The 13,796-nt window shown below is 37.8% G+C and overlaps 1 protein-coding gene across 5 annotated transcripts in view; it reads right to left on the bottom strand.

Moving 5' to 3' along the window:
• LOC107657884 (ELAV-like protein 4) overlaps positions 1-13,796 on the bottom strand; it is a 91,186-nt gene that overhangs the window by 26,509 nt on the left and 50,881 nt on the right. For all 5 annotated transcript variants that reach the window (XM_016446172.1, XM_016446168.1, XM_016446170.1 and 2 more), the window contains one exon: positions 5,240-5,343. In XM_016446172.1, coding sequence (XP_016301658.1) covers positions 5,240-5,343 — 104 coding nt within the window. The remainder of the gene's footprint in view (positions 1-5,239; positions 5,344-13,796) is intronic.

Genomic DNA, 13,796 nt, shown 5'->3' with positions numbered 1-13,796 from the left:
GCAGGAGGCAGGAGGGCCCTCATAAACGCCGTTTTTCTTGCTCGGCTGAAAAGAGCAAAGAACTGCACAATTACCCTCTTCAGCAGGAGGGCCCTCATAAACGCCGTTTTTCTTGCTCGGCTGAAAAGAGCAAAGAACTGCACTTTGGATAATTACCCTCTCCTTCTTTTTTCCCCTTTCTCTCGCTCATCCACTCTTCGACGCAGCTGTCTGTTGCTATTAGATGGTCTGTCTTCATCCCGGCTCGATGGGGGGTGGGGTTACGATGGAGGCTTTATGAGAAGGATGACCTTGGAACACACTTATTAGGATTTCATCTCTTTCTTGCCATATTACAGCAGAAGAGCATCTTTTGAGAGGGCTGGTTCTGGTCTGAATAAGAGGTTTCATGGAGTGCAAGAGAAAGGAGACCGAGCAGGGAGGGCCGAGAGCGCGAGAGGTGTAAAAGAGAGATCACAGAGATAAGAGATAAAGACATTGGCTTCTCTGACCCACGCTGAGATGGACGGATGGATGAAGAGAGAGAAAATATGGAGATAAAAAGATCTAGATGATTAACAAAGGACACGGACTGGAGTGACAACGTGTCCTGACCAGGCGTGGTGTGATGAAGCGATAAGCAATCAAAGCTCTTCCGTGTAAATCGCAGTTTTTGTCCTTACCAGCTGCAACCACAAGAAACACGGTCGCTTGGTTTCTATTTCTGTAGCATTGCTCAGGGCCCAAGGACTTTTAGCCCACTCAACCAAACATAGTCAGCTGATATAAAAATATGTATCACTTGCATTAAAAGCACACCATTTCTGATGTCAAATTGCTATATTTTCTGTTTCATAGAGGTAAAAAAAGAAGGCAGGTCTATACGCAGACTTGGTAAATTACCGGAGCAGACAATCAAAATGTGCTTATCCAGAGACGAACATTGACAGTAATAAGTAGGTGGAAAAATCAGAGAACATGCAGTGCTAAAACTTCATACATCAAACCTACTACAGCAAATTTACATTTGAGTTTGTGTATTCTGGTCGGTTTTAGGATGAAGTTTAGCGCAAAAAAATGTGACTAATGAACCGAGCGAAAAGAACAAGTATCAGATTATGGAGATTTCAGGAGAGAAACTTCTAATCAAATAACTGTTTTAAATTTCCAAATGAATTTATTTTTAGTATCTCGATCTGTATTTCTAGTATCTTGATGTTAAATAGGTGATATTTCTCCAAAGATGCAACTGTAAAACCTGCTGAATGTTGTACCTCAAATTCAAATCAGTGCGGAATCATCACTATTCGATAATTAATATTCATGAGCTATAGCCATCCTTAATTTGAAACCCCCTACTCATTCAAAATTCATTCTGGCACCACTGGTAACACTTGGTAGCTTCTGTCTAGTGCGAAATTGGTCCACAATTCTTCTTCACATAGCATTTTGCTTTCATTGTGGACAGACAAATTGCTTGTCGTTTTGCACTTGGTTTAGACAGTGTGTGAAACAGGAACATCTTTTGGTTGTGTCGATTCCATTCATGTTTGTGTGTGCGCAAGCAAAAAAATCAATCATGCATGAGATGTGTGTGTGAACCGTACAGTAGCAGTAGTATGTGTTTTGTTTGTGTATGTAGGCACGCCAAGTCATGGAAGACGACTCTTGCTTCATTCCTTGAAAGTCTGTGTTTGTTGGAGTGTATATGTTGCCAGAGAAAAATTGAACATGTTTAGAAGAAGTATGCTCAGCAACATCATTCCTGCAAGGTTTTGACAACTCCCCAACAGACAGCATGAAAATTTGTGTTACACTAAATTGTGCCCTCGGGCCAAACCGCTGTATGCTCACTTCAGTGTTTCAGATTTCAAAACAATACCATGATACTAAATTTAATACCAGTCTTTAATAATAATAATAACGATCATCATATTTAATGTATAATACAATAATATGAATATTAAATTATTATTATAAATAATGCATTCTATTTTAAATGTATTTATAAAAAGTATTGCTTTAATAAAATGATGCCCAACATCAATATAAAATGTTGTGAAACGTCAAATGTAAGCAAGTCTCACAATTCTCATTTCCTTGTGTGGTACCCATAACATGTTGGTTTATTTTGAGTCCGAGATGAGTGACAGCTGTGATGACTTGCAGTTCAGTGAGTCAGATGTTAATTCAGTAACTGCTGTGATGGATTGAATAAATGGTTTGTTAGAATGATTCAAACTGATAACTTAGGAGTTTTTGACTGATTCACACAACTTGAACTGCAGCCATTTTACTTTCTGCATTGTCTTTTTCAGGATTGTGCAGTAAAAAAGGGGCGTGAGAGTAAAAAGAAACAGCTCCAGAGTCATTTGGTTATAGCCCTAGGACGGGAACCAAAATCCTGAGGTGTGTTTGGCCGATAAGTGCAGTTTTTTAACTGTGTGTTTATGTGTATGTGTGTACCGCTGCCTCCCTGGAAGTGTGTTTTGTCACTGAGAGAAGCGCCACGTGGCAGGAAGCTGTGATGATCGGCAAATACACACAGAGTGAGTCATTCTGTCTCTGATGGATTCTTAGCTGATGCTGAAACCAGTACTAGAAACACTGCCGGCCAACACATACACATGCTGCCACTCTGTAAAACGCCCATGTTTGTGAGCTTTGTGCTGTGCTCTTTCAAAAACAGCCCTGACAAGTCTTTTCTTTCTCCTCTTTCTCTTTTTTCATTCTCTTGCTCCCACACACAAACACACGCGTTCTTTTGCTGTTATGTTAAGAGGTACTGAGCCGCGCAGACTGAGCCGTGTTTTCATAAGCAGGCGAAATCCAATCTGATTAGATTAGGGCGGATGTAAGTGAGAGGTCTGGGATTATAGGCCAGATGAAAACACATACACAGCCAGTTTATGCCGTGAGCGGCAGGCAGAATTTACTGTTAAAACCAGCTGCTGCTTCTAAATTTACCACAAAGCACTGTTGAGGAAAATGGAAGCCATCAGATTGTGGCGGATCTGTCTATTTCATTGCTTGATTTAATTTTAATAATAGAATAGAAATTAGTAGAATCGAAAAGAATAGAGGAAATCGGACCAGAGCAGAATAGAACAAAACTCAGAAAAGAATAAAATGGAATCAAATAGAATATCAGAACATTGATAAAACATAACAAAACTGAATAGAATATAAAATGACAGATCAGAACAAAAAACATGACAACAGAGTAGAATGACAAAAGAATAATAATTATAATGTAATATGGAATAAAACTTAAAACAGAGTAGAATAGAAAATGACAGATCAGAATAGAATGATAACAGAGAATAATGTAATAAGACAATAGGATAGAATAGAATAGAAAATGGCAGATCAGAATACTGAACAGAGTAGCATGATAATAGAGAATAAAATGTAATAAAACAAAACAACACAAGAATAGAATAAAAAGTGACAGATCAGAATACTGAACAGAATAGAATGACAATAGAGATGAAATAAAACAGAACATTGCTAAAACATTGAATAGAACAGAAAATGACAGATCACAATACTGAACAGAAAATAGAATGATAACAGAGATGGAATAAAACCGAACATTGATATAACAAAACTGAAGAGAACAATAGAAAAGAAGTAGAATGAAAAAAGGGAATAAAATCAAATAAAACAGAACAATAATAAAATATAACAAAACCAAATACAGTGGAATATAAAATAACACATCAGAACCAAACAGAATAAAATGTGATTTGATGTCAATAAAATAATATCGAATAGAACATCAGAATGACAAAGAACAGAACATGGCAGATCAGAATAATGTGACATCAGATCAGAATAAAATATATCCAAATAAAATTGAACAGAAAATTGAAACATCATAGATGACAAAATACCAATGCGTCTGAACAGAATTAAATGGAATAAAATATAATAGAACATGACAGAATAGAACATATCAAAATTTCCACAGTGAAAACCCAGACACTATTTAGCACGTCCACATTATTTCATTATACATGCCATTTCCCTCTTTTTGTGTGACTTCATGATTTGACATTTGGAGATTCATTTACATATCAATTACACTATTTTTCCCTTTTCTTCCTTCAGTTGCTTTCCTGTTTCCTTCTGCATCTTAATGAGTCAGATTTGCCCTCCTCTCTCTTTGTGCTGCCGCGCCTCAGCCCAGCACGAGCCAGTGTAAGCCACATGTACTAATCACTGCAGCTCCACTGGCACAAACGGTAGCAGGAAACATTCGGCGAATTGACTGGTGCAGACGTGAGAAATGGCGACTAGGAGAACGCTTCCACCTAAATGAGATGTTGCTCTGTTACCGTCTGTTATCTGTTATGTTTAAATAGGTTCAATTCCAGGTACGGGTGACCTGTTAACTGGAGAGGCACTGAGAGAACCTTCTCAACGCTGTCCCCTTGAGCGAGAGGCGCTGACTCCAGAGGGGACCGCTACTGCAATTAGCGTAATGTGGGTTGCTTTGGCTGAAAAGTGTTTGGTAAACAACAGGCAGGCAGTAACCTAACAACATGAACCCGAACGCTGATCCCAACATACACATTGAGGTATGCATACAAATACACATTACAGCTGTTCTTGTTTTTTACGTTATTTTACTGTGAGTAATCATACAAAAATAATGTGATTTAAAGAATCTGTTAATTCCATTCAATTAATTTATTGGCATATCATTTAATAAATTAACTTCATAAAAATGTTATGCTGTACATTAGCAATGTGTACACACAAAAATAATTAAGAGGATTTTTATTTAATTAAATATTACTACTACTACTATTATTATTATAGTGTATTATAGTAATATTACTATACTATAATGTATGTACACACACACACACACACACACACACACACACACACACACTATCATTCAAAAGTATGGGGTCAATAAATGTTGTTTTTTTAAACAAAAATTTATCAGAAATACAGTAATAACTGTAATACTGTAAAATATCACACTTTTAAATGTAATTCTATTTAACATTTTAAAATTCAGCATTTTATTTCTGTGACTGACAAATATATATATATATATACTGTATATACACAGATTTTTTTGCATCAAACATTTTATTTGATCAAAAATACAATGAAACCAATATTGTGATATATCTTCACAATTTACGTCTGTTTTAATATAATTTAAAATGTGATGGCAAAGCTGTTTAATGCAATTCAGGTTTGTTTGTTCTTTATTTGTTCTGCTAGTGTGGTTACTTACCTTAATAGTTTTGGTCTGAAGTCTGAGTCCATTTAACGTGTTGATGGCTTTCTCTGCATCTTTTGGGTCAATGTAGTTGACGAAACCATAGCCAAGACTCTGCCCTGTAGTTACAAGAAAAACAGGGAAGGAAGAGAAAAGACATATATTTTAGTTTAAATCATTCAATGTGCAGAAAGACATAAAACTGTGAAAGCATTTCTTTTAACTCCCCTTCCTTTTAAAGTGTATCGCTTATATTTACCAACCCTTAAAAAGTCTTTAAAACCACTTAAATCCATTCATCACAAGAGCTATGCATACATTATGAGATAGACGACATTAACACTTAACGATATATGTAGCATTAGCCTGACTAGCAGTGACTAGTTTGAGTTCGTGTTTGGCTAGCGCACATTAAGCGAAAGCTTCCGCTGGAAACCTCTGACAGAGTCTTTGGTGGAATTATTTTGATTTAACCTCTTCTAACCGTCTGCTGCTCCTCTGAAGGTGAGGCAGCCATCATCTGCTATTTGACTTAAACAGAAAACCTGCAGCTAAAGGCCTGTGTGGTACTGCCCCCCCCCCCAACCTTTTCCTTTTCGTTCTTTAAAGATCTCGCCACACAAATGCAGTGGAACTCGAGAACAGTGCTGCACTTATCCTCATTAATGGAAACAGACAGCGCTAAATCCACAGTGTACACACAAAGTGAATCACAAATGTGAAAGAGTGCTACGCCCTGCGCCAAACAAACACAAGCTAAAGCGCACAGATACCGCAGGGGGCAAAAAGAGAACTTCTCGCAGCCCTCGCTTCAAACGGCATGCCTCCTTCTCTTTCTCTTTGGATTACGGAGGATTACCAATCCCTCTGTCGTTAATTAAAACCCCGGAAAACTGAGAAGCAGCGATACAGCACTATTCAAAGCCTGACAGTGATGTTCAAAGTTTCTTTAAATATAAATAGTGTGATCCTAGACAGTGTTTTAGGACTCAGGTGCTGCTCTTTCATAGCTTACAGCATCCTGACAAGCACAAAACAGCAACATTGGGTCAACTAATAGTGTGAGAAAATCTGTTTAAACCAATCATTTTTGCTGTTAATTCATTAATTCTGTTTACGGTCACAACATTCTCAGATGTTTGTTTGTTTTAAATTGTTTGCTAAAAGAAGCTATAATGAGACTATTGTTGACATGCCTCCTACACAGTAAGTGTCTATGGCATAGCCCTATTAATTTGATATTGAAATGATTTGATTTGAATTCATATTTAAGCCTTTTGTTTGCAGATTTTAGTTGATATGAGACATATCAGTGTGCTTTCTATCAATAATATTTATGTATACACTACTCTATACTATACATTGTTCAAAAGTTTGGGGTCAGTATTTTTTTTTCCAGCAAGGATGCATTAAATTGATTGAAATGACAGTAAAGTTCGTTTGGACTTCTTTTTGGAATCCTAAAAATGTATCATAATTTCCACAAAAATATTAAGCAGCAGCACAACGGTTTTTAACGTATATAATTAGAAATGTTTCAAGCAGCAAATCAGCAGTGATTTCTGAAGGATCATGTGACCTTGAAGACTGGAGTAATGGCTGCTGAAAATTCAGCTTTAACATCACAGGAATAAATTACATTTGAAAATATATTCAAATAGAAAACAGTTAATTTAAATTTAATAATATTCACTAGGGCTGTCAAAATGGCTGAAAAACTAAATTCGAATTTTGTACTTAAATATCAACATTTGAATTATATTCAAATTTAAAATGCATAATTTCAGTTAGGGTGAAGAAAAGCTTTTGGCTTGTCTTCTGAGGCCACAAGAGGGCACATCGAGCAAAATATTACTAATGCACGTTTATTCAAAGCATAAGATAACATGACTATCTGTGAAAAAAGTCCATAATGTTTAAAATAATGTTTATAAACCAATTATAATTAATTAAGTTGCTTAAACAACTATAAACAAAGCAGCATCATGTATGTATGCATAGTTTAATACAAAGGACGGAAAGCCAATCACACGGAGTACATTTCTCATTTAAAAACATGAGATGCAGTGGGATGGGGAAAACCCCCGCCATAAAGTCTCAAGATATTATTGATGTTCTCTTTTCCCGCAATATTTGTCATTAACAACACAGCAGCGCCGCATCTAGTGGCTTCAACTTGATAGGCTAAGAAAAACATTATAATGCAACGACACTTACATCGTCATCGCGTCTCGTGCGCCACTGATAAGGCTGTCTCCTTAACGCACACCTAAAATTCGGATGCAACGTTTTTGCATTCGAATGTGGATTTTTATTTTAAATTCGACGAATATTTGAAATTAAAAAATTTTTTTGACAGCCCTAATATTCACAGTATTATTGTTTTTACTGTTTTGATTAAATAAATGCATCATTGGTGAGCATAAGAGAATTATTTCAAAAATAGTAGAAACATCTTACCAACCCCAAACTTTTGTACAGTAGTGTATTTATGTGGTTGTGAAAATTCTGGACATGTGCTGCGCCAAAAAAAGCGAGAAAGTGTGTGTGGGAAATGGAAAGGTTAGTGTAAATGAAGTGTGTTTCCAAAGCGCTGTCATGCAGAACTTCAGCTTTGGATAATGATACATTCAGAGAACACACCGAGAAAAGAAAGACACTGAGAACTCTCTCTGCCTAACCTCTCCATTTGTCTTTCTCTATCTCCACCATCTCAGCTGTGTTCCTCGCTCTACTCCCTTTGTGGCCCAGAGCATTTGGCCCCATGTTGGCATGCCCCGTATTGCCATTTTCATTGTGTGTATATGTGTGTGTGGGTGGATGCGTGCGTTTGCATGATTGTGTGTTTCAGCGTACAATAATGGGTTCATAAAACAATGTTTTGTAATGCCCCTTTGCCTGATGGCATTTCCATAACGTCGCTAGCAGTTGTTCTTGCCTCCTTTAGAGTTCTTGCCTGAGGATAAGGTGAGGCCGACCAAGGCCACTGCTTCAGTCAAAGGGATTTCTCCCACCAGTATAACACACACACACCCCTTCTCCATCACACAGCGGTGCGACAGTGGAGATCTCAGTGGGGGACCAAAACCAGGCTGTTTGCAAAGAAAAAAGCACCAGCGCACACACCTACGTACACTCGGGTTACGCCGATTGTTGTGGAACTGAGTCATATTCTTAATATTTTAAGAAAATATAAAGACAAACCCCTTTGTGAGTTCATTAATTATTAATTTAAGTGCATAATTTCATTATTAGTCTTTGTAGTCTATGACAATACAAAGAATAAAATCATCCTGCTTTAAAGAAAGGAGGCTGCGAGTTGTTTTGACAATCTCTAAGGGCCTTTTTTTGGCAAGGCAATTATTTAGCTAATTTAATTTCCCTGCGAACAGACACATTAACAGAACCTTAAACTGATCTCTATTAAACATCTCATATCTCATCTGTGCTCTGTAACAAACTGCAGAGGCACAACCTCAAAGAAAACATGCAATATTACAGATATGCACACACGCACATAACTCCCTCTATATAAACAACTTACTGCTGCACCTGTTTATGGACATACAGACATGACTTAAATGGGTTGAATTATAAAATGCAACTCTGCAGGGAGAGATTTAGCATGCTGCACTGAAAAGTTACATCTTTAAAATCTTAAAACAGAGACACATTTTTCTATTAGAGAGCATTACTGTTACACCTTTATAAGAACCTTTGTTTACTCTTTCATGTGAATTTTTATTTGAAATGTTTTGATTTAGACGTTTTAAAAGCAAGCATTTACTTAAGTATATATCTTCAGACCAGTTTTTGGTTGTGTTGGTTGATATCTAGTGTAATGGCAACTGAACTGCATAGTTTAGGCCCTGCTGTTAAATTTTTAAATGATATTTTTAAATGTACCATATTCTTCTGTAGTTTACAGCATTGGCTGAGAGAGATTTTCTTTTATATGTAAACAAAATTAACATTATAACTTAAATATGTCCTTTTGAAGGGCTGTATGTTCCCATATTTAGTCTGTGCTGTTTTTTAAATTAAAAGACTGGGCATCCATGGCCATTGTTTCGAGGCTTTGCTGTGTTTTTCAGCATTGTGTGCTATGATCATTGTGTTTTCAAGACGGGGTGTCAAGTTAAAAATAGTTCAACTCAAAAACGTGTCTTGAGACCACTTGCATTCTGTTCCATTTTGTCTTTTTTTGAAGCTGTTTTTGAACACAAAGATGCGTCCTGTGTACGGCCTCTAAGCAGCATCTGGTGGACCCAATTATATGGGGCTTCAGTAAAGCCTGACAACCCATGTGTTCTTGTACTTCCCTAAATCTCACAGACACATAATAAAAATCAATATCACACATATGACACCTATACATGAGTATATATATACTCTGTACTGTATATTTGGAAATACATATGTGGTATACACACCTACACACAGAATATTAAATTCTGTTCACACAACCAGATCATATACCCACGCAGAGACAGCACATGAATACAAAGCACACACAAACACAATCTCTTCAGCACAGCCAGGGTTACCTACAATGGACAGCAGCGTAGGTACCGGAGAGGGTTACAGTCAGGGCTGCCTCATGAATTTATTATTGAGGGAAGTGAGAATCACAGAGTATGTTTCATGGCAAAGCCAGTGCTCTGCTATCCTGCATCATACCTATTCTGTAAATATTTCATGTCATGTTTTATCTACAGAAGTGTGATTATATTTTGTGCTGTTCTGTCATTAGCTTTTAGAGCCGATTGTGCTGTTTACATGAAATCAGAGAGAATATTCTAATTTCTCTGGTGGAAAGTAAGATGATCGGTATACATAAACTGTATAAAATGTGAATTTGCAACAAAAATGATTGAGCCCATTAGAAATATGCCATAAACAACGAATTGCACAGCAAAAGAGAATTACCTCTATGCTGTTTAATTAGTATAATGGTTATGTTAACTTATATATTTTAATTGTCAATTAAAATTGAAACTGAAATGATGCATTGTGCTTTTAATGAGCTTTTAATGAGTGCAGATCTCCATTTTTCCAGCACTTTCTGTTCCCCAGCAGGATAGACTTGCAGTCAAATTTGGAAACACTGGAAAGGCTTTTTCAAAGACAATGCTTAACACCAATTAAAAGGATATTTTTTCACAAATAAACAGCTTATGACTATTAGTGTGTAGGCTCCTGATGGGTTTTTCAATGCGATGGGACACGGCTGAAGCTGGAGCATAATAGTGATGTGCGAGAGCTTGATCGAAGCTTGTGTGTGGTTGTGTGTGTTCTGTGAGTGCGTGGGTTAACCAAAGAGTATAGGTTTGGCTGGTTAGCACGGCCTAGTTAGCTGGTAAGTGCTGTAACTACTATGTCTGGATCCAAAAAGCATCCTTCTTCTCCTTTGAGAACAATTCAAGTGTATCCATGCATTTTGATTAAATAAAATTGTTTGCAAGCAACATAATACTGTTCAAAAGTTTGGGGTTGTTTATTTATTAAAGAAATCTCTTATGCCCACCAAGGCTGCATGTATTTATTTATTTATTTTCCAGAATTCTTTGAATATGAAGTTCAAAAGAACACATTTATTTGAAATAGAATTTTATGTAACAATGTAAAACTGTCACTTTTCAAAAAAACCTAGAAGAAGGTGTCCATTTTTTTAAGCTTTTAAAAAGCATGAAATGGTCTATTATTTTAATATTTTTTGTCTCTTTGTTCTTTCACTTCAGTTTAGGATAGTTGCTTGGTGTGCATTCTTGTGGTGCTGACAACCAATCAGCATTACCATTTCCGGCAGATCCAGAGCGATGTGTCCCATGAAGAGCGAAGCTAGCCGATTACAAATCACATACTTCCAGGGGGTCCATCGCCAGACGAGCATCTGCCATTAAGATGAATGGGAATGCTAACGGATAACAGGTATTACAGACATCCTGCTGTATGACTTTATAACTTGGGTGCATGCTTTTGATCCAGAAAATATGATTCATAATATGCACAGCTGTATTTTTGTTCCAGAGAGACATGTTGTCATGTTTGTGAGCCCACGGTGTGTGTGCATGAAAAAAGTATCATTAACTGTAGCATCGCTACACTGGAGTCACGAGGTCCCAAAACCGGCGTCCTCTTTTCTCTCGTAATCACCGTCTCAGTGATAGCGAGGATGAGGAAGATGAGGAAGGGCATGCGTGAGCTGCCCCCTGTCTGGGTCTCTTTTAGCTCTTGAGGAACACGCTGAGTTAAATGGGAGGAATGAGATGTTTCTCTCTCTGTTAAATTGAGGCTGTTTGGAGTGAAAGGCTCCATTTGGAGGAGTCGTATTTGAACCATTACGCCTCTTACCACAGCAGCAGGAGTCAGAGTGTGTGAGATGATAAAATGAGTGTGTGTCCAGTGGGTGTCCTTCCTCTCTTTCTCACGCACACACTCATATATATGCTTTTACTTTATGGTACACATTTACAATAACACACTCGCACACACACTTATTCCTCTGTGCTCAACATCATTTATCATCAAAGCTTTGCACATGAAAGATATATTTGACTGATTTTCGCTGTTCTGCTGCTTGGCAGTGAGCTAAAAGTCTTCACGCTGGATTCTCGCTAATTTCCCCCTCTCTCTACAGCAATTGTTGATACATAATTTAAATGCCCAGTGCTTCCATTGATTGAAAATGAGATGAACATCGTAGCAAACACAGCACTGCCTCCAGCAACACCCCCCACCCCCCCATCCAAACCTTCCAGCAGCCATGCTGTGCCAACAGTTGCTTGAATCAGGTGGGAAAGCTCAAACCAGCATTCGTTTGGGAGAGAACAGCAGCGCAGACACAAGATGACAGTTCAACGAGCATGTGACGCTAACCCACCTTGATATCACAAAGCTCTCTGGCTACAAACAGGAAAATCTGTTTGGTCAGACTTAAATTTAGGCACGTTTAGGATGTGGAAGGCAAAAAGAAAGGAAGGACGAAAATCCATTTAAATTTGTCAAAACAATGTAACACTGCTGCTGCTTGCTTGACATTCTTCTTGTTGCAACAGCATCTTGGGACAGGGACATGTCTCTCCAGTAAAAGACATCTCAAAGACATTTTTGCTCCTTTTTATGTAGTATATAAATACACACTTTACGGCTTCTTTTTAATTAGCTTAGTGATCTTCCATCCAAAGAGACCAAAGCTGACTGAAGTGTAATTAGATAATGTAAGGTGCAATGAGATAATCTCTATTCTTAATGCTGTTTATCGTTGCATCTAATAGCCTTAATTCGACCCATTTGTACATAAAACACTTAAGGGATGCCTAAGTGCTCTCTCCCAGACAAAAGCATCATTCTGATTGGACTTGCATTAGAGATTCATATTTCGCTAAGAGGTTGTGTAAAACCATTAGCTTACCTCACCTTGCGCAAACTTAAGGCCTTTTTCCTTGTGTACCTACTTGCTGTGTATTTCACTGTGTGTTTTACAATATTGTACGTCTACTTACAGATATGGAAAATGATATAGAAGCCGCATCAGAGTGAAAAATGATAAAGGTAATTGACAGATGTTTCAAATAAGATATTAAGTTCCATTATTGGAAACTAAAGCTCATTCTGAAATTTGTGTGTTCTGTTTTCTGGAGAAGCGAAGAATTTTCTACAGAGTTCTGCAGACACCGATGCCGTGAGGTCCGACACACTGTCCGACATCTACCAAATGTCTATACCAGCTCACTCCCTAGTATACACTCTTAAAAATAAAGGTGATTCACGATGCCATAGAAGAACATTTTTGTCTAAATGGTTCCATAAAGAACCTTTAATATCTGAAGAACGGTTCTTTAAAGAACCTTTGACTGAATGGTTCTTTGTGGAACCAAAAATGGTTCTTCAATGGCATCGCTGTGAAGAACCTTTTAAGCACCTTTATTTTTAAGAGTGTACCCTATACTGTAAAACTGTGTGTCTGTATTTTGCTGTGCCAGGCTGGCGACAGCTGGAAGACACAGGAATCTCCCGCCCCCGTTCCCCCACTCTGCTGTGCCGGAGCCTGCAGCGTGTTGGCGTGTAGCCTGCAGTGTGTGGGCTGTCTGGGAGGAGTGTGCATGTGGAAACGAAAGGAGCCCCTGTAAATCTGGGACACCCCAACGAAGCGACGTCAGACCCCGCATATTAGATGACAACACTGGCAGCCACCCCAGTGAACGCTGAGATCCCACGCTCTCTTGGAACTGCTGGAGCTGCATGGAGTCAGTGGCTAATGCCAAGCTAACCGCAAGGAAATGTTTGTGAATAACCTCAGCAGCACTTCGTGGGCTAGTAAAATTGCTAGGGAAAACATGAACAATAAAGTTTGCAGTACAACTTAGAAAGAGCATTAATAGAAATCTTGTCTGGATTTCAGAGAATTTGTTGCCATTTAAGCTACATTCTGGATCATATGGATAAATAATGACTCATTCAGTTTAAGCAAAGCTCTAAATATTTGTGGTTGTTTTTTTAACCTTTCAGCCATTTATATAAATGGGTATTGAGAGGACAGGAAATGATGAAGGAAATGGGGGGGGGGGGA

Source organism: Sinocyclocheilus anshuiensis, unplaced genomic scaffold (genome assembly GCF_001515605.1).
Source record: "Sinocyclocheilus anshuiensis isolate Anshui unplaced genomic scaffold, SAMN03320099.WGS_v1.1 scaffold107, whole genome shotgun sequence".
Classification (NCBI taxonomy): Eukaryota; Metazoa; Chordata; class Actinopteri; order Cypriniformes; family Cyprinidae; genus Sinocyclocheilus; species Sinocyclocheilus anshuiensis.
The sequence above is the reverse complement of the archived record's forward strand: the minus strand, read 5'-3'. Positions and strand labels throughout refer to the sequence as shown.